We start from the raw sequence: 26153 nt of genomic DNA, 5'->3' as shown, positions 1-26153 counted from the left end.
CATGTTGGTCAATAATATGATGCCCCCGGGGGGGGGGGGTATTGTGAAGAATATTCTCATCCTCCTCCTCCCCCCACCGACGACTATTCTTGAAGTATTCTTTAAGTGTTCTAATGATCAGTTTTTTGGATATTCATCCAAAAAAATCTTATAAAAGTCGCTAAAGCATCTTTTTACCCAGGGTCGGCTTTTTATTGTATTTTGGTCGAGGGTCGGCCTTTTTCAAGGGTCAGGGTCGAGGTCGAGGTCGGGTTAATGGAGATTGCCAATTTTTCTTGCCTTAGAAAGGTTAGAGATTGACCTCTAGCCCTTCGGGCTTGAAACTCAATGGTCAGCCCCGGTGACCCCCTTCAAATCTGTTCCGCGATCTGTTCTCCTCAGGCTGATTCCGATTTTCCCGATTTGACTTAGAAAATCCGAAACAAAATCTCCCTTATATTGCGCCACCTCTTCCGAAGCGTACTCTGAACTATTTTATGAAATGTTAAAGGGCCTTAAAGCAGCTTCGCACTAGTAGCTGGCTAAGTTGTTTCAAATCTCATGACCCTCATGGACAAGAAGAGGATCTCGATCAGTCTCAACTTTCATCATCTTCTTGAGGTGAGAGTACTTGATTTATTTCAAAGTTTATTATTGATTCCTTGTCAAAGTTATTTTCAAAAAAAATAGCATATTCATAGTTTATATTTTCTTTTTTGCATATAAATCTTTGAACTGATCGAGCACTCTATGACATTGATTTGCCACATTTGTTCTATAAATCTCTATTATAAATCAAAATTCTGCAAAATTTACTAAAAATGAACACTCAAATCTCTGTCTTTTTCAATTATTTTGAATGGGCAGTAGAGGTATTTTTCGAAGATTTTCAAGGCTTTCTTTCTAAGTTGTGTCAAAGTTATTTTTTATTGCTGAGGAAAAAAGTTGCTAATTTGGATTTGAGGCCTCAGGGTTGCTAAGCAAGGTCTTATTTTTAGGGCCATATTGAGGCCTGAGTCCTTAGCAGCTCGGTTGCTTATAAAAAAATGTGTAATCGACCCTGACAAAATGTTGACGATTTTTGCACCCATTTTGCCTAAGCCACCTCCAAGAGTAGTTTATCGTTATCTTGTGATCACATCCTTTTTGCTACTCTCTCTTGATCCAGCTTATCCTTTGATCCATCTTATCCTTTAGGGCTGACCTTCCAGCGCAGCTGGTTTATTTAATCATTAAAACATGGCTCCGACAACCAGTCACTTCTAACAGAATCGATCAAAAGTACGAGTTTCACTTAGAGAAACGATTCTTTGAAAAATATATGTCATATTGGACAGAGGAGAATTTTTTTGGCACCAATAAAAAGAACTCTAAACGTGGAAAATTCTGACACTGATTAATTAACACCGACGACCCTTGCTGTAAGCACATAAGCACTACTTTTGCCTAAGTTTTTCCCTGGGAGTCTTTTTTGATTGGGCTACATATGGAAAAGGAATGAACTGGTTGCAGTTTTCTAAATAGAGTCTGTAGTATGTTGCTGAAAAATGAAATCTGAGTGTTTTCTTCCATAATTGTGAAATCTTTTAACGAATTTTTTTGGAGAAATCCTTTGTCATTGGCAGTACTGGCCTAAATATTTCGATTTGAAATAATTAAACTGTGTCTTCTTGTGACTTTGGGGGATTTATATACATGAGCAAAAGAAATCATTTTCATTTATAAATATATTACAAACAAATTCGAAATCTTTCTAAAAGCAAAAGCAATTGTACAAAAAATAATGAAAAAAAAAAATTATTCGAACAAATTTTACAATGAGTAGTGAATCGATATCAAAATTATAATGGTTAATTAGTTGAAATGGTGATGTTTTTTACGAAATGAACTAAACAGAAAATATTCTTCATAAGCCTAGGAAAACCCTAATATCCCAAAAAATACAAATTTGAAAGGCCGAAAAGAGCCGATATGATTTGACCATATTAAATGTTGAAAATAGTAGAAGAAGGAAGATCGTAGATAAATGCAATAAGAATTTCTCTTTCAAGAATTTAATTCGAAATTATCGATGTAATGTAGTTTCAGTGTAATTTAAAGTCCTGATCTCCCCTCAGAATCTGGATAAAATCCCTTATCAGATTTCCTCTACATAGTTAGCAGGGAAAAGACCATATGAACCGTCAGGTGCTTCACCTCTCCACCAACCGTCATCGATCTTCTCAATGTTGGTGATAACATCCTCTGGATCAAATGTGATCTCCGAATCGTCGGCTGAAAGAAAAGTGATATAAATATATATATCATTTAGACCTGCTCAACTTTTGGTTTGTATAAGAGCCAAATGAGTAAATAGCCCACTAAGCATGCTACCGTCCACTATTAAGGCTGTAATCTCAGGTCTCGAATAAATACCTCCCCCGCACGTTTGTTCATTCTCTGTTTTTCCCATTATCATAAATATGAATAGTATGAATTATAAAATCTTTCCCTCATACAATTTCTCTTCCAGAAGTTTTAGATAAAAATTCCCCTTATCGGGGGAAAAAATGTCGGAGTTTTATTTAGTCAGGGTTTTTTTCATCGGGGAAAAATTTCGTCACCTCTGGAGGCATTTTCGTCACTTTCCCCGGACCAAAATTTCAGTTTTTAGTCGGGTGATAAAATATCGGGGAAAAAATTCATCGGGGAAAAAATTCATCGGGGAAAATTTTGTCACTCCCTCAAAATTTTCGTCACTTTCCCCCGACATTTTTTCCCCGATAAGGTAGTATGAATTCTAAAACCTTTCCCTCAAACAAATTTTCTTCCAGAAGTTTTACATGAAAATTGTTCTCAACTCACCCGCTTGGTAATCGTAGAGAGCACGTGCGCATACTCCACGTGATTGTGACGTCACTGCTGGTTCTGGTTGCAGTTCTGGTTGTGGTTCAGGTTCAGCCACAACCTCTGCTGCACCTCCAGCAGTGATTTCTTCTACAAAGTTAGCAGGGAAAAGACCGTAGGACTGGTCTGGTGCTTCACCTCTCCACCAACCTTCATCGATCTTCTCAATGTTGCTGATCAAATCTCCTGGGTCGAAGGAGATCTCCGTACCGTCGACTAAAAATAACAAGAAATGAAGAAGATCAACTATGAATTCAATCTACTCTTGTGGTAAGAAAGCAAACGAGAATTTCATGCCTTTACTTTGCCAAACAAAATAAAGACAAACAGAAACTGCAAAGGATGGATTACGGATGCATCGGATACAATACCGATTGACCTTTGTAAGCCATTAACTGCAATAAAAATGGTATATTCAAGAATAGAAATTTGCCCTCTGTGAGGAGAGGGAGGGAGAGGTGCCCTCGATAAGTCATGGTCAGTGAAATTTAGACGAAAATCCACCTGAAATTTCAAGGCTTTCCAAAAATAATAATCTCAACAGAGGAGCTAAGAATCCTTTCGGGAATACCCAATTCAGTACCTGCTTGGTAATCGAAGAGTGCTTTTGCTGTAATACCTCCGCCAGCTGAAGGTGCCTGAAACAAAAGCAAGATTTATTTGAAAGAAACTCATATTGAAAGGATTTTCGAAGTGAAACAAATCTATAGGTCAAATTTAAATTGAATTCAGTAAGGAGTGGTTCAGTTAAAATCTTTTGTTAAAATTTATTCAAATATTGGTTAAGGAATCGAGTTTATCCCTACCAGAGTTTCTACGACTGGTTCAGGTACTGGCTCTGGCTGTGGTTCGGGTGGGAGCTGTCTTGAAGGTGGCGGTGATGGTTCAGAAACTGATTCATAAGTTGGGGGTGGGGTTGGTTCATAAGTTGGGGGTGGTGTTGGCTCCCTATGTGGGGGTGGGGTTGGATCCCTATGTGGGGGTGGAGTTGGATCCCTATGTGGAGGAGGGGTGGGTTCTCTTGGTGGTTCAGGCGAAGGTTCACGGGTAGGTTCTGGTGATGGTTGTCGGACTGGAGGAGGAATAACTGCTTTTCGTGGTGGAGGGGCGGCTTTCTTGGCGGGAGCTGGAGGCGATGGACGTTCGAAAGTTTCTTTGACTCCTTGTCGTCCTTTGATCAATTGGTTTGCCTCCTTGAAAAAAAGATTGATAAAAATAAGTTAGTGATTCAGTAAAACTGATCGAATTACAACTTGAAGATTGGGCTTGTTAACACTGTAAACTTACATCGTATCCGAAAATAGTCGTTCGCGAACTCAAATTCGGGCTCATACTCATAGGCTTGTTATGTAACTTGTTAGGGAAAAATTAGTACAAAATATAATTGATTACTCATTTTATCGTTTCGTGACCCATAGTTACGGAAAAAAATGTTTAAAATGATAAACGAGCAATTATGATAATTGAAGTATTACTTAGAAATAAATAAAAGGAATAATTTGTTCAACTTGAGTTAAAGTATTTTCGATAATTCTATCAATTAATTATACAATTCGGTCTCTCTTATTCCAGAGAGGGAATGTTATTTCACAGAGGGGAAGTCGCCAATATGATTTTTTATCGATGAGAAATTTAAGCGAGATAAGTTTTAGCTGATAATTGTAATGAGTTTTTTTATGGAATGTTTTGGACATTTTAAACTTTGTCCGGACGACATCATCGGGCAATGTGGAGGATGTTTTCCCCATTATTTGTACTAATAGACTTTCTGATTACCCATAATTATCAAGTGTAATTTCCTTACAAGGTGTGAATCCCCATGTTGTTACCATAGGTGTAATGTCCCTTTGGCCTTGCGACGGTTCTTGTGCCTGGTTAATAAACAACATTATAGCTTCTTTGCAATATCCTGCAGTCCAAAGATGATGTCATATGAGACACTCAATTGATAGCATTTGGCAAACATTTGCTTATTCATTTTCGTATTAAAGATCAGGAGTGGCGGTACCTTGTTGGATGGAAAACTGCAAGACAAATCATTTTCTAATCAGAAAGAGTTTCTTGATAGAGTTTAATGAGTAAGTTTCGTTAAGCTATAGATTGGTTTTTAGATACATCTTGCTCATAATAAGTGTTTGTGTTTTTCTTAGTTTCCTTCGTGTAAACTGCATGTGTTATCGACATAACTGAACATTAGGCGAAGATAAAAAAATTTAGTGTTTCCGGAAACCAGCCGGGCGAAAAAACAATTTTCTGACCCGGCCGCAGACTTTGCTTGTAAATCAAGTTTTGTTCGTTAGTAGTTGATACATTAGTATTCAGGGCTTACTTCAAACTGTTTGTACATATTAAATATTTTTAATGTTCTATTTCACTAATCTTAACTCATCAAAAATAGCAATGCGGCCGCATGAGAGCTTTTTTTCCTTCACCCGCATTTCACAGGTTTATTTATATAAGTTTTGCATTAGCAATCAATGGGTTTTTGTTGAGGCCTTTTCTGATGAAGGAATGAGCTAAGCGGATTTGAAAGTTCTGATTGCTTCACTAATACTACATATTTGATTGATGACAAATGATGTACAACGTTATATAAACTCTTAATGGCAATTGCATCGCTTCGAAAGTTCATAGGCTAATAAAACGATCCAGGAATCATTGTTAGAGGTAAAGACATTAGTTAGGATAGGTATTGATAGAAAAAATTTACTGTATCCCTATCACTAGGTTGAACAGAGATGGAGGAAAACCTGGATAAATCGCAAAAAAAAAGACGAATTTTCTTTATCTTTAATTGGATTAAGCAACCTAGACTTATACCACGCGCAGTAAATCCACTTTGCTTCTAGAACGAAAAAGCAAGCGGAAATTCGTTGGTTTCTTTGCAGGGGTAAGTCTAGCTTGCTTTACACTTAGCCTGTAGAAAAGTTATGGGGCGCGAATGAAAGCTATAGAAAACTCGTTCGTCGTCGTGACTTATCTATCGATACTTAGACCACGTTCACGCTATGGTTCCGTTTCGTTCTAAAACAAAATGAAGCCATTTTATTGGATAATTTCAAGTATTATGTCACTTCTAACCAATAGAATGGCTTCATTTTGTTTCGGAGCGAAACGGAACCGTTACGGGCGAACTCTTCGCCAGTTGAATAGGCTCGTTAGACGAGTTACAGCTTCTTTGAGTGATTTGAATGGGGCTGTTTTTGGACATGATTCGGTCAGTGTTGTGCATAACAAGGGATTTTCTCATATTGTTATTCTTAGAGAAAAAAGGTGTCCTTGACCCTAAGTAATAATTGTAATTTTCTTTATTTCAAAGTTCTATTATTTCTATTGTTGTAAGCCTTAGAGGTCTTTTGAAAAAGTCAAAATGTAAATAATTATTTTATTCTCGTAGTGTGTTGAAAAAAGATCAAAAATATTTTTCCAAGTTTGAAACAAAATAACTTGAAGATGAAAAGGAGTTTTTAATCGTTTTCAATTAGAACAAATTCTTATTGGAGAAGAAATTATTAGTATAGATATAAAACTGTGAGATATAAAAAAAAACTTGATTGAAAATTGATAGGGAGCAGGCAAAGAAACAGAAGAGGAGGGTACCGTATGGATTTTAAACAACACCTTTTTGAAGGGAAAGGACGTACGGAGATTTTATCAACGTTTTTGACGAGTGAAAGAAATTATAGTAATTATTCAAAAATCGAAGTGTACAAAAATGACATGTGTCATAGTTTTGCGGAAATTAATGCTAATTGCGTATATAGTAATGAGAGAGGAGTTCATAGGGGAAAAAAGTGTTTTGCACAAAAGTTAGATAAAGTTTTAGCATGGTTGTAGACAGTAGATAATGGTTCGAGTGAAGATGTGTATGGTTTAAAGGGACTGGGTTTGACTTTTGCCAGGTTTTACGCACGGCCATGCCAAAGACGCAACGTAGTAAGGTTACCATGAGGCTGGCACAAAATACCTATTTAACTCCAAAAAACATTAAGGGAATGTTAAAAAACGTTTGTAACCAGCAAGTCACAGCCAAAGATTTGATCTAGCTCAATGCAATTCTAGTCTCTGCATACTCTGCACCAGAGTGTATTTCACGTTTATCGCTTCGTAGTACACTCCGTGCGCATTGTGTGTTTGATAAAAAAAATTCCCGAAGAAGACCTCTGCGATGAAGTATGACTTATAAATAGCAACACTTCTCTCATCAGCTCCCCTCTCTCACTAACACTCCATCGCAGCGGTCGGTTTTAAAAACCTCAAATGAGAAAAGACAATGACAACAGACCCTCTACGGCAACGAATTTCGAAATTAGCCGTATATACTGAGTCTGTGTCCAGAAAAGTATCCGCAACTTGATTGAGCACGTAAGACGTTGGCGACTTTTGCGTTGGAACATTTTCTTATCTCTAAATAGCTTTCACGAGAGGGTATAGTAAAAAGGCTTATATTCACTTTTATTTTTAAATGATTCGAACAAGTTCTTAGAAAAGCTGATTAAACAAGACTATCATTTTTGAAACCAACAAACATGATTTTTAATCAGGAGATATCACCCTAGGAAATATAAAGTTGCTAATGAAAGATGAATCCTATCTATCACACAAACTTTGATGAAATACTATACATAACGTTTGGTTAGCTTTGAAAAAAGATAAGATTTGAAATGGTGTTTGAAGTCAAGAACGTCTCAAAATTGAACTTCTTTCTTAATATTCAGTCTCATTCTCATGTCATTTATGAAAGATTGAAAGTTGCAGTACCTCTATCTTTTAATGTAAGGCCAATAGGGAAAAAGGTAAATATTTCAGCGAAAGTACCGGCTTTACAGTGGCAAGTAAATAAGATTCGGAGCAGACAGGCTTCAAGCTTTATATATGATTAGTAAAAGAAGTCAAGGGTAGGCTTGGGGAATCATAAGAGGATTGAATGAATTCTTTTGAAGAAAAAAAATGACAGTAAACATATTGACAGTGAGATCATGCAGATGTATTGATGTACACGCTTTTTTATAAGAAAGTTGTTTTTTCATTTCATCATGGATATTCTTAACCTTTTGGCGAAAACCATCCCAAAATATTCTTATGGTATTCTTAGGTTAAGATTGAAATTTAACCTAGATTTAACATGTAATATATAGAACAGCATTTTTATGTTAGTATTTATTATCATTTTATGAGGTATTATTGGCAATTTATAGGTAAAAGTACTTTAAAAATGGCATTCTTAGGTTCAGTTGCTAAGTTCCATGGATGTGATATCATCTTACCATATTCTTACTTTTTCGGCCAATTTCATCATTAATATTCTTATAAAGTATGGTTAGGTTAGAGTAATGAAACTGTGTCTTTTATCAAGGAACGGATCTCGTTTTTAAGATTCTGCACTCCTTGAAAGAAAGAAAACTGCGGGACCGAACAAAATACCAACTTTTTTAACAAAGATTTCGGAACGATTTTGAAACGAATACACGTTTCATTTATCTTTAGCCTTCGAATGTTTTTGAATTTTCTCAAGCTTAAAAATTTTCTTCAACTGTCACCAGTGTCATCATAACTGTTGTGCAATTTCTTAAGATAATGTGTTTTTCGAGCCCAAATTCTTAAAATATTCTTAAATATTTTGCCCATCTAAGACTTATGCTCTTAATAGTTTTTTATAAAAAATGTGAGTATTACAGCCTCGAAAAAGTCAAAGTAGATGTTTTAAAAATAACCCACAGTTACAGACTGTTGTAATAATTAAGGAAAGAAGTGAAATAAGCAAAAATGGTTCGGACTTTCCCTCTACACGTCTTTCTTGTTATAAGAACAAACTATGAATTATTAAGAACAAGTTAAGAGCATTTTTAGGCTTTGCGGACTCTAAAAAAACAATTTCTTAGGAAAATGTTTAGTAGCACTCTAAAAATGGTCAAAATAAGAATATTTTAAGAACATTACTCAAAAGTAAAAGACTTAAGGCTTCAAAACTTTTGGATTTTCTTATAAAAAAACGTGTATTACTTTGGAATTCCTAAAAAAGGAAATTTAAAACACGAAGGGGCGCATTTATCAACTCAAATAAGCCGTCAGCTTATACAACATCATCATATTACACGCGCATGAATTACAACATATAGATTCTTGTACTTTGCATTATGTATCTAGAAGCAATAATAAAAACATTGGCCATCTTGTTGTGAAAGTCGTTTTATATATCAATACCTTTTTATTATAGATTTGTTTGCATGTTTTCGTGTATAATATGTAGACGTTTTGCTTTTAGCACGAAGGCTATAATCTCTTGCGAGTCAGGTATTTGATGAAACAAGAGTTGATTAGCGTAGGTAGACAAAGCTAGACAGGTGAGTCTGAAAGTTTTGGTAGTTTTTAAAGAAATTTGAGTGAAGATTTATGAGATCAAAAGCAGTTTAAAAGTTTGAATTTGAAGGATTATACCACGTACAGTCCATGGATATTAGGAATTTCGATAGGGAATTGGTATTTCGATTTCAACAGCTTCACGAAAAAATAAAGTCCTGTTTTATCTAAAGACCAAGTGAAATTTATAACAATTTTTAAATATTCATGGCCCTGGTATCGTACCGGATTATGATCAGTGCAGCTACAAAAGAATTCTGTTCTGAATGTAGTTCATTTTGATGTATACGTGGTAAACTTTAACACCTTTAAATTGGTTTATGAGATTTGGCCTGAGAAATCGTTTCACATAATCTTTGATTTGATTTTTAATTAGTTTTTGAATTGGATGAAATAAATCTATAGAAAGGGCTCCTCTACTGTAGACTGTAAAAATCAAAAATTTATAGAAAAAAGAAGGCTGGGAATATGAAAATACGATTAGAGAATTTGGAATTGAATTTCTGAAATAATCATGAGAAAAGTAATGACACCCCCTTCTCACAGACCCGGTAGGATTTTTCCATCCAGTGGGGATGAAAATAACGGACTGAAACTCGATGGGGATTGACATTCCCATATTTTTTATGGCTGGGGATTTCAATCTTTTTGTTTTCAAGCCAGAAAATTCAACGGGGATGGGAAAAGTAGCATAAGATTTTGCTGTGAGGGTAATTTCCCACCGGGGACGATAATTTGGACAATTTTTCCAGTGGGAAGGGTTCCCAGTGGGTCTGTGAGAAAGGGGTGTGTTTTATAATTTCTATTCAAAATCAACATTTTTTACCTCTCTTCTTCATTTCTTTTTCAGCATAGTAAAATCAACAAATAAACAGCCAGAAAGAAAACAACATGCGAAAACAACGCTCAAATGACAAAACTTTAGTTATATTCAGTCTGGTATTATTACTCCGATTGACCCACTCACAATTTACTGTCGACATGTGTATTGGGTCACCCACCGAACACCGGAATATCCAAAACGCGGACTACATTATAGGCGGAATGTTCCCGGTTCATTACAAATCGGGAAACGTGTATAAATACAACAGGCCGGGTTTGATGTGGATTCAAGCAATGATGTTTGCCATAGAGGAAATCAATAATTCGAGTGAGATTTTACCGAACGTAAAACTCGGTTACCGTATTTTTGACAGTTGTAATACAATCGATATCGCGTTGAAAGAAACTTTAATGCTAACCCAGGGCGTATTTCCAGACGCGCCCGTTATTTTCGGGCGGTCGCAGTGTCCGTGCGGAAACAGCACATATCGAATGATGGGATTGGTCGGAGATGCAGCGTCTGCCACCACAACTAAAGTGGCGTCCGTTCTAACCGCCTCCTCGACTGCTCAAATCAGCTACTCCGCTACTTCCACTGTCCTAAGTAACAAAAACTTATATCACGCTTTTATGAGGACTATACCACCCGATAATTATCAAGCACTTTTGATAACGGATTTAATGAGAAAGTTTGCGTGGCGATACGTAAACGTGATTGCGTGTGACGATGATTATGGACGGATAGGCGTGGAACAATTGCTACCATTATTAAAAGAAAACGACATTTGTTTAGCAGTATATGAAGTCTATGATGTGAAAAATGATGCTAAAAACGGTTTAGAGTTGACCAAAGCAGCTGTGAAAAAACTAAAGGATGAAATGGATGCTACGGTAGTAGTTTTATGGTGCCAACGACCTGAAGCTATGGATGTCATCAAAGTTGCCCAAGAAATGAAGGTTTATCATCGAACATGGATTGCAACAGAAACATACGGAAATACTGGAGATTTGTTGAAATTCAACCAGACAGTTGTTAAAGGTTTGTTTGGGATTATACCAGCACAAATCACATATCAACCGTTTATTGATCGTTTACAGCAAATCACACCAAACAATAATATGGATGCCAACCCATGGCAACACGATTATTGGGTTAACTACCAAGCGTGTAATGTCACTTTTTTTGGTAACCAAAAACAATATATTTGTCCAAGGAATGATGTTAACCTACTAGAGCTTCCAAAAAACAAATATGTAAATGTGATTGATGGCGTGTACGCTATTGCGCATGCGCTGCATGATTACATCATCAAAAATGGTAGAGGGCCACGTGACGCAATAGATTTACTACCCTACGTTCGAGACGTCAACTTCACAGGGAAAGCTAAAACATCGATCACTTTTAACGAGGATGGAGATCCCGGTGATGCCATGTACTCCATCACGAATTTACAATACGATGCACGAATTTCGAAACTCAAATTTGTAAATGTTGGTTCGTGGAATTTTAAAGAGCGTAAAGTAAGTCTTAATACGAGCATGGTTCAATACGCAAATTTGTCGACGGAAACACCAAAATCCTCATGTTCTGAACACTGTAAGGCTGGTTACATGGGATTAAGTTTCGGTGATAAACCATGTTGTTGGAAATGCGTTGAGTGCCCACCAGGGAGTATCCAACCCAATGAAAATCAACCACAATGTATCACTTGTCAAGGAGATAAAATGCCGAATAGACTCCGTACAAAATGCCTTGCACCTAGATTGACTTATTTGAAACCGGAATCGCTTGAAGGAGGAATAATTATCGGTCTGATGGTGGTCGGTTACGTCATCATTTTGATCAGCATTGGGATTTTCATAAAACATCGGAACACACCCATAGTGAAAGCTACCAACAGAGGATTATCAGTTCTACAAATATTCAGCATGTTATGTCAATTAGCTCTCCCCATACTTCTGATGCAGAAAGAAATGACTATGAAATTATGCGGAACCAATTTATTTTATTTCGTGTTCTTTTACACGATAACTGTCTCAGTAACTTTCACGAAAGCCGATAGAATGTTACGTGTATTCGAAGCTTCCAAATCGGGAATCCTGGCCAAACACAGTGCTATGAAAGGAAACACAGTTCAATATGTAACAGTATCTTTCTTGACCATCATAGGTATAGGCTTCTGTTGTTCCATATTTGCTGTTTTTCCACCAGAGGTGAGACAAGTGATTCGTTACTTTGGTGATGATGTGGATATGTTGAGTTACTGTGGTGGTTATTACGACACAATCCTTTTCGCAATGGTGGCGTATATCGTTATCATAGCACTCGTTTGTACAGTTTACGCGTTCAAAGCTCGAAAGTTACCACAGGATTTTAATGAAGCACGTTTTACGAGTTATGCCATGTTTATTTTTCTGTTAACATGGACAATGGCTGTACCTATCTATTTCAGCCAGCGAAATGAAACTGGAAAAGCAGCCAGTTGGTGTATATTGACTTTTGTGGCTACAATGTCGATTTTCATACCTATGTACTTGCCAAAATGTTACGTCATTTTGTTTAGACCGAACAAAAATACCGAAGCGAAGTTCCGTGAGAATTTAAAGAAATCAAGGATGAAGAAAATGTCTATTGAACCTTCATCGAGCAGTAGCGTCGTCAATACCGTTTCTACTCACTAATATATTTCCATTAATCTCATTTCTTCAGCTAACTATCTCTCTAGTTCGGATCTTTATAATTTGGAATATTTTCCAATTGTTTCGATTACGAGAAACCTACGAGTTAACTAAACTAAATTCTAACTTGTTGCGGCTAGGGTTTTATTGCTTGAAATTGAACTATGAATAAAAACTTTCGTAAATTAAAAAAACGAAAATTTAAAAAATGTAAATAATAATATTTCTATCAGCAATTTTATGTAATTTATATAGATTTAGTTATTTGGTAAAATATATATAATTCGGTATGACACTTAAAATTATCTTTGAAAAAAATCTTTTAAACATTCCTCGCTTTCCACATACAAGCCAACCTATTATCCTACCTTCACATAAGGCTTTATTTAATCACGAAAGAATCGACCAAGGAGTTAAGCAATCATCTTTTCTTTCTTCCGAATCTTTCCATTTTTTTTTAAACAGTTGTTGAGGTTTAAATTAGGAGTTTGCTGGATATTTAATATAGGAGAGGGTTGCCTGAAAAACATGGTGTTCTATATTATGGGGAGGTAAGCGTCAATAATCGAAAAATGCTAAAAATGTTGTTGCAATGAACAGTATGAAACTTGATATTCTAATACAAAACGCTGAGTTGCAAGTTTAAAGAACAGATTAGTTTCGACTTTCATCCAAAAATGACTTGCTAAAAGATTGGAGGTCATACATTCTCGGATCCTTTTGCGGAGAAGGCGTTCAGACACAACTTTCAGAGGGAAAAAATTCTAAGAAAAATTGATAAACGAAGCAGAGTCAGTACCTAAAATTGATCTGTAGGCTGAAAACCTTTGAAAAAAATGTTGAACGAATGTTTGAGGACTGTAGAAATCTCATATTCAAGTGCAGACAAGTTATTATACCACCTACGAATTACGCAATGCATAACCCCCTTTCGCTCTATCGTTTTAACTACTTAGAGAATCTGTTTATTTTATATGATTGATAAGATCAACAAGAGGACAAATAAAAATATTTTACAAAAAGTTTCTGTAACAAGAGCATATTAGGTAAGCAAAAAGATTTTTCTCTCAAGTCATGTTATGAAAAAATAGTTTAGTTAACAAATAGATGTCATTTGATGAAGGTGTCAAGAAGTTATCAACATGAGCTTTCAGATATTTATCAAGATATTAACGATTTTGGGTTTGGTCCAAAGTTACGGCACCGACGAGTCACAATGCCAGCAGTCGGAGATCCGCGATATAGAGGGTGTAGACTTTATAATCGGAGGGTTATTCCCTTTACATGTTCAACAGGAGGGAGGATACACATTTTACAAACATGGTTTAATATGGGCACAAAGTATGATTTTCGCTATAGAGGAAATAAACAATTCAACTGATATTTTACCGAACAAGAAACTCGGTTACCGTATATTTGACAGTTGTGGATCCATTGACCAAACGTTGAGAAACGCACTCTTAATGATGAATGGCAGACGAACACAGAATGATAATAGGACATGTATTTGTGAAAATTCGAACCACACCATTATCGGTCTTGTTGGAAGTGCTTTCTCAGACACCACCATCAGTTTAGCCTCAATGTTAGGCGCGTCACAAACACCTTTGATTAGCTATTCAGCGACATCGACCAAGCTTAGTGATCCGAAATCATACCCCTCTTTTCTACGAACGGTAGCACCGGATAACTTCCAAACTTTCGTTATGGCTGACCTACTTCGAACTTTCCAATGGTGGTATATCAATGTGATAGCGTGTGATGACGCCTACGGGCGTGTGGGCGTACATGATTTACTCCCCGTCTTGAGAAAGGAGAACATTTGTTTGGGTGTTTATGAAGTGTTCGACCCTCTCAATAAGACTTTAACGAGCGAAGTTATTCGTAAGATCAAAGAAGAGAAACAAGCGACAGTTACTATACTATGGTGTCTAAGATCCGAAGCATTGCAAGTAAAAACAGCACAAGACATGAAAGTATACCATCGAACATGGATTGCTACTGAAGCTTATGGCAATTCAGCTGAACTTCTTAAACTGGATCATAGAGTGACCAGTGGTTTGTTAGGGATTATCGAGACAAGGCATGATTACCCAGGGCTTGTAAAACATTTGACTTCAATTACACCTAACAACACTAAGATTGAAAACCCATGGCTGAAAGAGTATTGGGAAGATCATGGACTAGTCGGTAACGCCACAAATGGAACATCGAGTTTAGACAGGCTTCCCAGAAATCAATACGTCAATGTTATAACAAGTGTTTATTCCATAGCTGAAGGACTTAATCAATGTATCTTAGCAAACAAGAACAACAAACCATCTCCGAAAGATATTTTACCATTTATCAAAAAGTTGAACTTTACAAGTAAAGCGAATACTACAGTCTCTTTTGATAAAAAAGGCGACCCAAAGCATGCGTCTTATTCTCTTACAAACATTCAGCATGAAAACAGAAAGCTTCTTTTCAAAACTGTCGGGTTATGGACTTCGAAAACGCGTGCTATCGAGCTCAAAAGCCCGATTCAGTTCGCCAATCATTCTGATCGTATCCCATCATCCTCATGTGGCGAGGAATGCAAACTTGGGTTCATCCGCGTTTCCTATGGCCACAAACCATGTTGCTGGAAATGTTTACAATGTCCTATAGACCATCGTGAGCTGAACAATTCGTGCATCCCATGTCAAAAGTATCAGATTTCGAATGCAGACCGAACAGGTTGTCTGGATGCTAAGCGAGTATGGTTAGAGCCTAGTACCCTTATCGGTTACGTCATCATAACCATGATGGCCATCAGTTACCTCACCGTTACCATAGTAGCAGCCATATTTATTAAGAATCGTCACACGCCTATTGTGAAAGCAAGCAATAGAGGGTTGACAGCGTTACAAATCATCAGCATGTTGTGTCAGCTGTCTTTACCAGTCCTATTTATGCAAGAAACTGAGCGTTGTGTTGTCAACCTGTTTTCATTCACCACGTTCTATACCATATCCGTCTCAGTGACTTTCACCAAAGTCGATCGTCTTTTACGTGTTTTTGAAGAATCGAAATCTGGCATTCTAGCGAAGCACAACACAATGAAAGGGAATTTGATTCAGTATTTGACTGTTTTGTTTTTAACAGTCATTGGATGTTCCTTATGTCAAATCATGCGGTCAGTTGACCCAATTGAATCGGAAGTGACAGAAAACGAAAAAAGTGAATTAATATTGATTCAATGTGGTGGCTCATTCCAACAAGTTGCATTTTCAGTCATGGTATATATTGCATTGATTGGTCTAGTGTGTACAGTGTATGCTTTTAAAGCAAGAAAACTACCAAAGTTTTATAGTGAGACTAGATGTACGGGGTTCGCCATGTTTACATTTATGTTGACCTACACCATGGGCGTTCCAATATATTTGAGCCAATCAGAACAATCGGATCGTTTAGCTGTATGGTGTCTTTTAACAATAGTCTCCACTATGGTGATGTTTTTTATCATTTATGTACCTAAATGTCATATTATCATTTGCAAAGCAGAGCAGAATACTCGTGAGAATTTCCGACAAAATTTGAGAGAACTTTTCAATAAAAATTTGAGCTATCAACAAAGAATCAATTGATGAATTTATCTCAGTATTTCTTATTTTGGATAATTTTGTGATAACCTTTTCTTATTAGTGTATTGTATTGATAGTAACTAAAATCTTATACATCTTAACAACATTTGTGTCGTGGTGTTCACTTTGGCTTAAAAAAAATCTATTATGTTAATGGGCTCATCCCTGTCTAATCAAGCTCTAGTCTGGAATTTGTATGTTTGTGATACATATTACTCCTGGGTTCTTCAAATATTTGAAAAGCAAACTTGAGACAAGATAAAATGGACTTACTGCAATCCTTTTTCTTCTTTCAGAATCTGACCTTCTCCTGAATTCGTCATCGTCTTTTTGGGATTCTTTCAACGAAGCCTCGTATCTCTTCTTCTCCTCTTCGGCACGACGTTTTGCCTCCGAATTCTGTGATTCACTAAGAAGACGGTAGAAAGGAATTATAGGTAAACAAAAACCATTTCATTTGACAAATGGGAAGTTACTATTAGAGTACAATAAGTCCTGATGCCAATGAGTTTTTTCAACCATGGAGAGAAGAGAGAAGAGAAGCTGACCCTCCGATATCATCAGACCGGGCCCTATCCCGGGATAGTTTCCTACCCCTAAATAGGGAAATCACAGCGCTTACCAGACATTGTACTCTGTGCTCGCGACACATCAGAGCCGTGCTGTATCGATGATACTCGAACAGTACGGGAGAACATTGCCTTCTCGCAGGTACTAAACATATGAGTTTATTACCACACCACATTCAATGTCCAGCATATCCCCATACTCTTGTATCAGAGTAATGGTACCCTATTCCCCCTCACATGGTATGGGTTGATCTGGGCCAAGGTATTCACTTGCCAAGTAAATCGCAGCACCGAGTGGGAATCGAACCCTGACCTCCAGCACAAAGTCAAGAACGATGACCACTACAACACTACTTTCAACCATGAAATAGCTTCGTTTCTCGATTAACAATAATTGAAGATGTGGTTCGAGAAAAAAGATTTAATTATATCAAATCGAATTTTTTCAGGAAGACGCCTTATCAACCACCCAATCAAGGAAACCATTACTTTAAAAACGAGAATGGAATGAACTGATTGAATAACAAATCTACTTTTCACTGTACATTGGCCGAATTTTCCCTCATTCACTTTAAGAAACTAACCCGTATTCACAATATTATATACTGGTCTACTAGCCCTTTCTTTGGACAGGAATATGATATCCACAACAGAGGGCCTGTATATTCTAGAAAATCTCAAAGTTAGTCTGAAAAATTCCAATAGAACACAGGCCGAATGTTTGAAATTTATTATCAAACAAATTCTTCCATCCCCTTAAAGCAATTAATGTGTTTATTATACCCTAACTAATATCAATGATAATAGCACTGTACCGTTCTTTATCAATTGACTGTGCTCTTTCCTTTTGCAATCTTTCCCTTTGTTCAGTATCTTTGCGCTGAAATTGAAAGTAAGTGCTTAAAAAAAGTGAATTGTTCAAATTTAGTAAAACTGAGAGATTCTTTGCATTTAAAACTTTTCATAATTAAACAACAAAGTTTGTATTAGTTTTAAAATAGAAACATCGCATAAAAAATTACAGACTCTAGGATGTGACCCATTGATGAAGAGAAAATAAACGGCAAAAAATAGCTTTTTCAACTCTAACAAAGTAGCTTCAATACCACCTTCTAGAAGCTTTTATTATGAGAAGATCATAAGGTGTAATTGGGAGGCTATGAACTACCCCTCTTTATTACAAAATAAAGTTACGAGCTTTAATTATCAATTCAATTGGTTAACACAAAAACGTTTAGCTTTTATACCTTAGCTTAGGAAATCATATATCTAGATGCCATAAAAAAGACCACATTACTCTGAATTCATACTCCAAGCATTCGTCAGACGTAAATTTGGCACCAGAAAAGTTCTCTAAAGAGTTAGCTGTTTAAATTATATTCTTACATCTCTCTCAGCTCGCTTTTGAGATTCTTTTAATTTTTCCTCTTTCAGTCTGTTTTCTTCTTCCTGTTTCTGTTGCTTCGAGTCTTTCTAAAAAGAAAAAAATAGGTTTGGTAACAAGAAAAATGAGAACATTTCGTTGAGTAATACTTGTTGTGACAGGTTGTGAGGAGTAAAAAGGTATCTATGATGACTATTTGCGAACGGTGAAATAGTTAGCTTTGTTAAGTTAAAAAAAAGGCCTTCAAGATAGGTTCTCCAGCCCTATATGATAAGAAAGTGATGATTAGGATTGACTTCACTGATGGTTCAAGGATGGTTTTTGCTGATACTTTGTAATCCTTGTGTAGGCATTTCAATGTCCATTCACTTCAAACCTTTAATACGAACCTCGTTTTGTGCCCAGAATTTTCCTTTGTCTTGGAACGCCTTGTCTAAGTCAGGTCTTGATCTTTGATACACTGAACCCTAAACAATAAAAGAAGCAAAAGTTGTAAGAATTGTTTGTGAATTTATGTAAGGAATGCATTTCATTAAAGCAAAAATATTTTTAACAAAACTCTAAAAAATCAGTGATAACTGAAATGAGAGAGGCGATAATAAAAATTATGCAAGTGAGGTCTCTGCTTACAATTTTTCCTTGTGGTACAAAAGCTTTGGGTTTTTCTTTATGGAAACTGTAATTAGCACCAGAAGCATTTTTCACTTTTTCCATGATGACATCTTCCTCTACATCATCGTCACACCGAGCATTGATCTGAACGTGAGCACCCTGGGATCGGGGATGAAGAAGAAGAATTTTATAATATATTTTAGTTAATGTTTGGTCATGATGTATTCATGATATGCATCATTACAATGTCTTCCACAAACCCAACAGCTGATTGGTTGTATATACGTCACTTGCAACCAATCAACTGATGGGTCCGTGGCAGACTTTGCATTGAATTATGGCTAAAATGTTGTCTTGAATAGACTCATGTACACATGGTTGTAAAAACTCTTTTCTCAAAAAAGTAACAGATGTTTTGAAAAAACTATGACATTTTAGATTTTGAGAAAAATAAAAAAGCCTAAAAATTTAAACTTTTTATTATAATTGAAAATTAGATAAACTTATATTTCAAATATATTTAAAAAATACATTTTGTTTTGCGATTTTAAAACTTAAAAGATGGAAAATTCCCGCTATTTCAATGTTGAACAGTTCAGATATCATAACATCTCTAAGTTTGAATTCAAATTTGACCAGTGCTTTTTCAAAAGTCCCTCCAAAACAACAAGTTACTTACTCTAAACAAGTTTGTTATATCTCTGAGATGGTTTGCACATTTTCCTTTGACATTGGCTGGGACACCTTCACCTTGCTGTTCGATAGACAAAATGATAAAATTTATCTATTGAAGGTTTAATAAGTGGTCATAACCATAAGTAGGACTTTAAAAGTTTTAAAACTATGACTGATCATTTAATGAATTTTCAAGCAGCATTGCATACCCAATTAATGAACACAATTTTTGGGAGGTTTGTATTTGGATCAATGACTCTTGCACCACCGTATTGAATTTTTCCACCATTAAAATCATCTATCATTTCAACGATTCCATCCTCTATAAATAATTTTAAACGAAATCCTTAATGACTTGAATCATCCCAAATAAATGTTAAAGGCGATTTGGGCTACTTTTCTGAAAAAAGTTAAGGTAAGGCTATTCTGGTGACTAAACTGTAATTAAAGATGCTGCTATATTATTGAATTGATATGTATAAGGGAAAAAGTTCAATGGCTTTAGAAAACATCAAGCAAGTACAAAACATTTGAAAATCATCAATTTTATATTCGAATATAATTCTTCCATTTTAAAAAGTTTTTTCTTAACCAAGCAAACATACCTCCTTGTGATTGGACTTTCAAATCAGAAGATTGGCCATCATAACCAAAGATGACCCTTGAAAATAAAAATAAAAATGTGTTTAGTCTACTTGATACTTTTGAGGAAAAAGACACTGCTTGTTTGTAATTAATTATCAAAAAAATATCAAATGACCAATCAATGAGAGATCTTATACTTGCTAATTAATCAAGCATATAGTTTTTTTATATGGTCAAATATTTTTAAAGGACTGAAGTTGATTTGGTCTTAAAAACCCATTGTCACTCTTAGTAGAAATAAGGAATTACAAAAACATTAGGACTGGGTCTGGGATTGTCAATTTGCTATCCAGTTTTTTATTGTCAGACAAAACGAATGGAATATATTATTGATGGTTGACTTAATTGTTGTAAGACTTTTTTAAGCACTTTATTGAGAGAATTTCTCAATTTGGTAAGACCAATTTTTCTTGGTTCTGATTTGAAAATCAAAACTTGAGAGTAAATTGGTGTGATGTACTACAGTTAAAGTACATTTGTATTCCCCAGTGTCCAATTTTGACATTGTCAGGGTAGGAGGTCAAAGTCACTTTTGGGGTGAAGTCAAAAATTTCAATATGTAGGGTTTTTTATGAAAATTTAAACCTATGAGGCCTCCTTTGCAATTTCTAAGGTCAAAAGATCAAAATTGGTTGAACCCCCTGGTGGTTCTAGTAGTTTAACACTTGCAACATTGGCCTTAAATAATGGCATTTCGCTACCTTAAAGGAAACTAATTTTTGCAGGAACTTATTGCTTTTTTTACGGTTTTTCCAACAAAACCGTGAAAAATTAAAATCTAAGACATACAAATTTGGCCATTTTTAATCCAAAAATTTGAAAAATCCTTAGGAAAATGAAAGGAATGTGTCTAAAATAGGGAAGAAAAGAGAGAAAAAGAGAGAATTCTTACAGATCACAAAATTGAAGATATTTTGCAGAAAAACACAATCATAGCCAAGATATCTAGGATTTTTACTAGAACTATAGTATAGAGCAGTATAGAGTAGAGGTGGGCCGGCTGGCAAATGGGGTTATACAATATGGCAGACGAGCGACTTTAAACCCAGAGAAAGATAATTTGCTTTTTCCAGATTTTTTCTTGCTTCCCCACATCCAAAAATCAGCGGAAAATATGATGCGGTTGCGTGACGCGGAGATAACAATTTTTTGATGGCTGCCGTAAGGCCAATGGAGTTGAATTTCCAGTTTACCATATGATCCACTTTCCAAATTTGTGGGTGAGTTGTAATTATTCATTATTTTACAACGCACACCAAATCTTATTAGGCCTTTAAATGACTCCCAGACTCCAGACGCTATCATCCTTATTTTATTTTGATTTCATATCTTTTAACACAAAAACAAAAAAAAAGCAAGACAAATAATGTCCTCGGGCTGTTGTTTTGATTTGAACAGCCAAAAGCTTAAAAACTTTATCTCACAAATGAAATTTCCTCTCGTGCGTGCGGGACGAAGGGAAAACCAAGACAACTTTTCAAAAAAATCGCAAATGATGACAACGTCATGCGACAGGTTTTTTAACATGCGGCTTACGGTAAACATAACATCAAATTCCATTCAGCCTTAAAGTTTGTCAGTAGTGAAAGGAAAGATTAGTTTTGAATAGCTAAGAGAGCCCTCTATCAGTCTAAACTTAAAACACCTATATCAGGAAACTAGGCTAGTCTTACCTCTTTTATCTTTTCCTTTACAACAATACAATGCTGACAAGTTGACACAACACATGTGTACATGTACGTTGAGAAGTAATCCCTGAGAGAAGTTTTTATAGAAATCTGCAACAAAAACAGATATGGTCTCTTCTACTGATTGCTTCCCAGCGCTCCTTGACAGCTGTTTATCAAATTTAGACCAATGACCAAAGGGCCCTTCTTTTTGGCTTCTGTGGCCTTTCAGTGCCTTGCACAACAGGTGGCTGTAAAATCCCACCCTTCATATATTTGTTTCAATCTGTGATCCGTGGCTTAGGTTTTTTCTCATCTTCAATTTACTGAAGAAAGCGAGAATTTGATGCAAGAGTTAGATTATCAACAAAGTGCTGTAAAAAATCATTGAATAAAATAAGAACTTAAAATCTTAAATATTTTCATTTTGAAGAATAGATGCAAAAAAGTGAAACATAGAAAAGTTTCATTTTTCATTGCATTAATCAAAATGGGGGATTCGGAAAATTTTCTACATGTTTAGTTTTTTGCACAAACCCCTGTAACTATGGGCGAGCACCCTGTTGCTAAGATGTTTGCCTGAAATCAAAAATGAAACCACTCAAAACGAAAGTAAAATCGACCCGTACTCGAAATCCCGTAATCTTGATATATGAGTTATAAGTCTATACTGTCTATCCTATTGGCTGAATATGTTACCCCCTGCCTGAGGCAAAATTAATTCATGATTTTTTCCTCACTAAAAATTGTCCACCAACTAGCCAAACGTCCACCAACTAGCCAAGAGAAATATTGACTTTTTGATTCATTTGAACAGGATTCGTTTTTTTTAATTTAGTTCCGACGTAGAGTACCCTGCCCAGTTGGCGAACAAAATTTTTTGATTCAAAATTTTCACTTACTTTTTACTTTTTTGAAAATCTTTTTTGACCAACGGTTAGACAACTTATAACATGCTTTTCGTGTTTGTTTTGATTTTTTATTTGAAGCAATCTTCTTAGAATAAAAAACTTTCAAAGCGAGCGGTACTAGTGCCCAGCTCCCGACCGACGTACCAGTCTGCGACCGATCGCAAGAAAGAAAAAATCAGTGCTCTACTTGCAGGTAAGGTCATATTAATTGATCAGGATGATAAAAAAACTCATAAGATTTCCCGTATTAAATTTATTTACACTCGTTCTTTTGTTTTAAAATAGCTCACTTACATTTCCCTTCAACATGCTTTTTCAGAATTTTTCTTCAAGTCGCCATTTTTTTCTAAAGTTTGTTTTTGTTTTCTTTTGAAAGTGGCAGTCTATGGAGAGTCTTCATTTGATAAAAACGCGGAAATTTTTTATGTCTACCCCAGGGCTGCAAATAAGCGTCGGTCATCGGTCAATGTCCGACTGAAAAAGCTATTTGACCGACTGAAAATCTTTTGTGTCGGTCATGATGTCTGAATGAAAAAAGGATTAAACCATTAACTTGAGAGTTGAAAATAAATTTCTTACACCCCTGTCTCTTATTTAGCCTATTCTTTTAATACATGTTTTTTTTTATAAGCAAGTGTATGCCCCTTGGTCAGGCTTGTGTATGCTTAAGTTCTTAAAGCATACAGGCATAGTTTATGCTTATTATATGCTTAAGAATTATGCTTATGATTCACCCCGAGCCAAGTTTTTTAATAAATTTGTTCAGATTTTGGGAGCAGTGGAATGTAGCTAGCCGTGGAATGTCTTAATTTTTACTTGGCCTCTACCAAACCAGATAAAAATGAAACAAAAACAGATAAAAATGACCACTTGAAAAATATTTTAGGCTGACATATATGCTCATGTTATGCTTAGGAATTCTGCAAATCTGAGCCTTCGTATGCTTATAAGCGTTATGCTTATAAAAAAAACATGTACTCGCTTTCAGGGTGTTTCTAAGTTAACTTTTATCGACTTGCTTTCTTCGTTACTTTCTTTGTTTCTAAGATCACTTTTATCAACCTGCTTTCTTTGTAACTCTTTTAAGGGTGTTTCTAAATTACTTTTGTCAACTTGCTTTCTTCGTAACCTTCTTTATTTCTAAGATCACTTTTATCAATTTGCTTTCTTTGTAACTTTCAAGGGTGTTTCAAAGTTAACTTTTATTGACTCGCTTTCTTCGTTACTTTCAAGAGTTTTTTTAAGACCATTTTCATCAACTTGCTTACTTCATAACTTTCAAGAGTGTTTCTAAGTTAACTTTTATCAACTCGCTTTCTTCTTAGCTTTTAAGAGTGTTTCTAAGTTAACTTTTATCAACTTGCTTTCTTCGTAACTTCTAAGGGTGTTTCTAAGATCACTTTTATTGAATCAATTTCTCTGTTATTATATACAGTAACAAACTGTTCAAAGGTAACTTTTATTTTTCCTACTCGCTTTCTCCGTAACTTTAAAAAAAATATACACTGAATGACCAACAGGATTTTGAGTTTGACCGACATGATTTCATTTCTGTCGGACATGATGTCCGATGGACTAAAAATATTTATTTGCAGCCCTGCTACCCGGAGATTCAATATACCGGTTTCTCTTGATATTTCAATCCGGAGCTAGAAACTTCGCATTGGAGCTGTCAAGTTAAAGACCGCGGACATGCTCTTTGAATGTTCAGTGAGGCTGGAACTTCAATTGTTGAGGATTACGATTTTACCAGCTTTTGAGCGATTTTTACCTCGCTAACCCAAATCTCGCAACCTCTTTACCTTAAGGAAAGATCAAAATTAGAGTTTTTTAGCGTTCCGAAAAAAACGCATACAGCAGAAATTTTTTCATCTTCACAGGATCGATTGTCAACAACAAAATACATCTTTTGGTCTTTGGGTTTGTTTCTGACATTTTTCCTTCAAAGAATATTGATCACTTTTCTTTTTTCCCCTTGAGCGCTCGATAAAAAAAATGATTAGCTCGTATTCTCGCGCGGGCAAATAAAGACGAGGCGGTAATTTTGCACTGAGGGTGCCACTTAGTTTCCGCCCTAATTTGCAGCCACGGTAGAATGGTCCAAATACGGGGGTATTCCAAATGATAAACTATGTCGTTCTGTAAGTATTTATTTTCTGAGAGATACAAATAGTGTATTGAATATTGTTAACTTATTTATTTAAGTATTTTTGAGCGCAAATTTAAATGGTTATATGGTTAAATAAAAAACAAATGATAGCAGTGCTGTTTTTTCCTCAAACCCCCAGTGCCCAGTGACCAGGAGAAGTTTTTTTCCCAAGTTAGCTATTATACAAATCTCGGAAAAGAATTCCCATAGGAATTCCGATACATAAATCGATTGGTTAATTTCTGAGCGGCTTTCAAGAAAGTCATAATGGCAGATAATTTTAAAAGTTTCTGAGGAAATGTGTGTAATTTATCGATGTCGCTCTTTTCTAGAACTTTTTTTACACAGTACAGGAAATAGGTCAAGGCAGATTATCTACCAAAAGAAATTCTCCAGAGGTTTGTTTTTGTATGACTTTTCTGGGTTCAAAGACGTTCGGTCGCCAACTAGACCGGTCGCCAACTGGGCAGGGGGACTCTATGATAAACATCAAAGTAAGCCACAGAATGACATAATAAGTTTTATGTAAAGTTTTACAGTTTTTGAGAAATTGACCTTTAACATCTAACTTTGTTATCTTTTATTTCAGACTAGATCTCAAATATATTAAGAAACTTAATAATTTACATGGCCCACATAACAAACCGTCTCCCAACCAGCCTTATTATGACTCTTAGATAGAAGCAAAAAAGTTTAAGAACTTACCAATCATTATCAGATTTTGGGTCGCGTAGCTCTTCCCAAGCTTTCACCAAGTCACTTTTGTATTTATTTAGATTTACTGACATTTTTCTGAAAATTTAAAAAAAGGTTTGAAAATTAATTAAAACTTTAAAAAACCAAAGTTTACGAAGAAAATTTATTAAGGAGTGAGTGAATGTTTACTTCTCGCCTACCATTTTTAACGTGCCTCGCTATGGATAGGAGGTTTGGCTCGTTTACTCAGCTAAAACTTTCCGATCTGTCGTATTTTGGTTTGTGTAATCGAGACATACAAATTTTTCTTGGAATTTTTGAAAACGAAAGCGCTCACGCTTCATCGAAATTCTGAGTTCGAAGTGGAAGTGTTGGCAGTTCACAGGTTCGTATGCTTCATCTGGAGTTTGCACAGTTAGAGGTAAGAGTTTTTTTCACCAACCTTGGGACTTAAAGAATACCTAAAATATTTTTCTAATAGAATAAATATCATCTGCTCAGGCAGATGAAATTA

General features: G+C 35.7%; 3 protein-coding genes across 3 annotated transcripts; 2 read left to right on the top strand and 1 right to left on the bottom strand.

The window, feature by feature from the left end:
- Window positions 1-1705: 1705 nt before the first annotated feature.
- Window positions 1706-25776, bottom strand: LOC136822480 (drebrin-like protein B). The gene is made up of 13 exons (XM_067078745.1): window positions 25649-25776; window positions 20177-20232; window positions 19781-19893; window positions 19576-19650; window positions 18915-19055; window positions 18674-18751; window positions 18287-18373; window positions 17716-17780; window positions 16605-16740; window positions 3672-4058; window positions 3449-3503; window positions 2824-3081; window positions 1706-2253 (listed from the first exon to the last, which is right to left on the bottom strand). Exons 1-13 carry the CDS (start codon window positions 25729-25731, stop codon window positions 2117-2119), a joined length of 1671 nt encoding a protein of 556 aa, XP_066934846.1. The 5' UTR covers window positions 25732-25776; the 3' UTR covers window positions 1706-2116.
- LOC136822478 (extracellular calcium-sensing receptor-like) lies at window positions 10056-13018 on the top strand. The gene has a single exon (XM_067078743.1). It carries the CDS (start codon window positions 10117-10119, stop codon window positions 12727-12729), a length of 2613 nt encoding a protein of 870 aa, XP_066934844.1. The 5' UTR covers window positions 10056-10116; the 3' UTR covers window positions 12730-13018.
- Window positions 13815-16458, top strand: LOC136822479 (metabotropic glutamate receptor 3-like). The gene has a single exon (XM_067078744.1). The coding sequence runs from the start codon at window positions 13869-13871 to the stop codon at window positions 16332-16334; it is 2466 nt and encodes an 821-aa protein (XP_066934845.1). The 5' UTR covers window positions 13815-13868; the 3' UTR covers window positions 16335-16458.
- Window positions 25777-26153: the final 377 nt, after the last annotated feature.

This window comes from Clytia hemisphaerica, unplaced genomic scaffold (genome assembly GCF_902728285.1).
Source record: "Clytia hemisphaerica strain Z4C2 unplaced genomic scaffold, Clytia hemisphaerica genome assembly, whole genome shotgun sequence".
Lineage (NCBI taxonomy): Eukaryota > Metazoa > Cnidaria > Hydrozoa > Leptothecata > Clytiidae > Clytia > Clytia hemisphaerica.
Note: the sequence above shows the minus strand (reverse complement) of the source record. Positions and strands in the feature narration are given on the sequence as shown.

Coding starts and splice junctions, on each gene's coding strand:
- LOC136822478 (XM_067078743.1), top strand. CDS start 10,117: ATGCGAAAACAACGCTCAAATGACAAAACTTTAGTTATATTCAGTCTG.
- LOC136822479 (XM_067078744.1), top strand. CDS start 13,869: ATGAGCTTTCAGATATTTATCAAGATATTAACGATTTTGGGTTTGGTC.
- LOC136822480 (XM_067078745.1), bottom strand. CDS start 25,731: ATGTCAGTAAATCTAAATAAATACAAAAGTGACTTGGTGAAAGCTTGG. Junction 4,059..16,604: donor AAAGAAGAAAAAGGATTGCA/GTAAGTCCATTT, acceptor CTTTTTTTCAAG/GAGGCAAACCAATTGATCAA. Junction 3,082..3,448: donor ACTCTTCGATTACCAAGCAG/GTACTGAATTGG, acceptor TGTTATTTTTAG/TCGACGGTACGGAGATCTCC.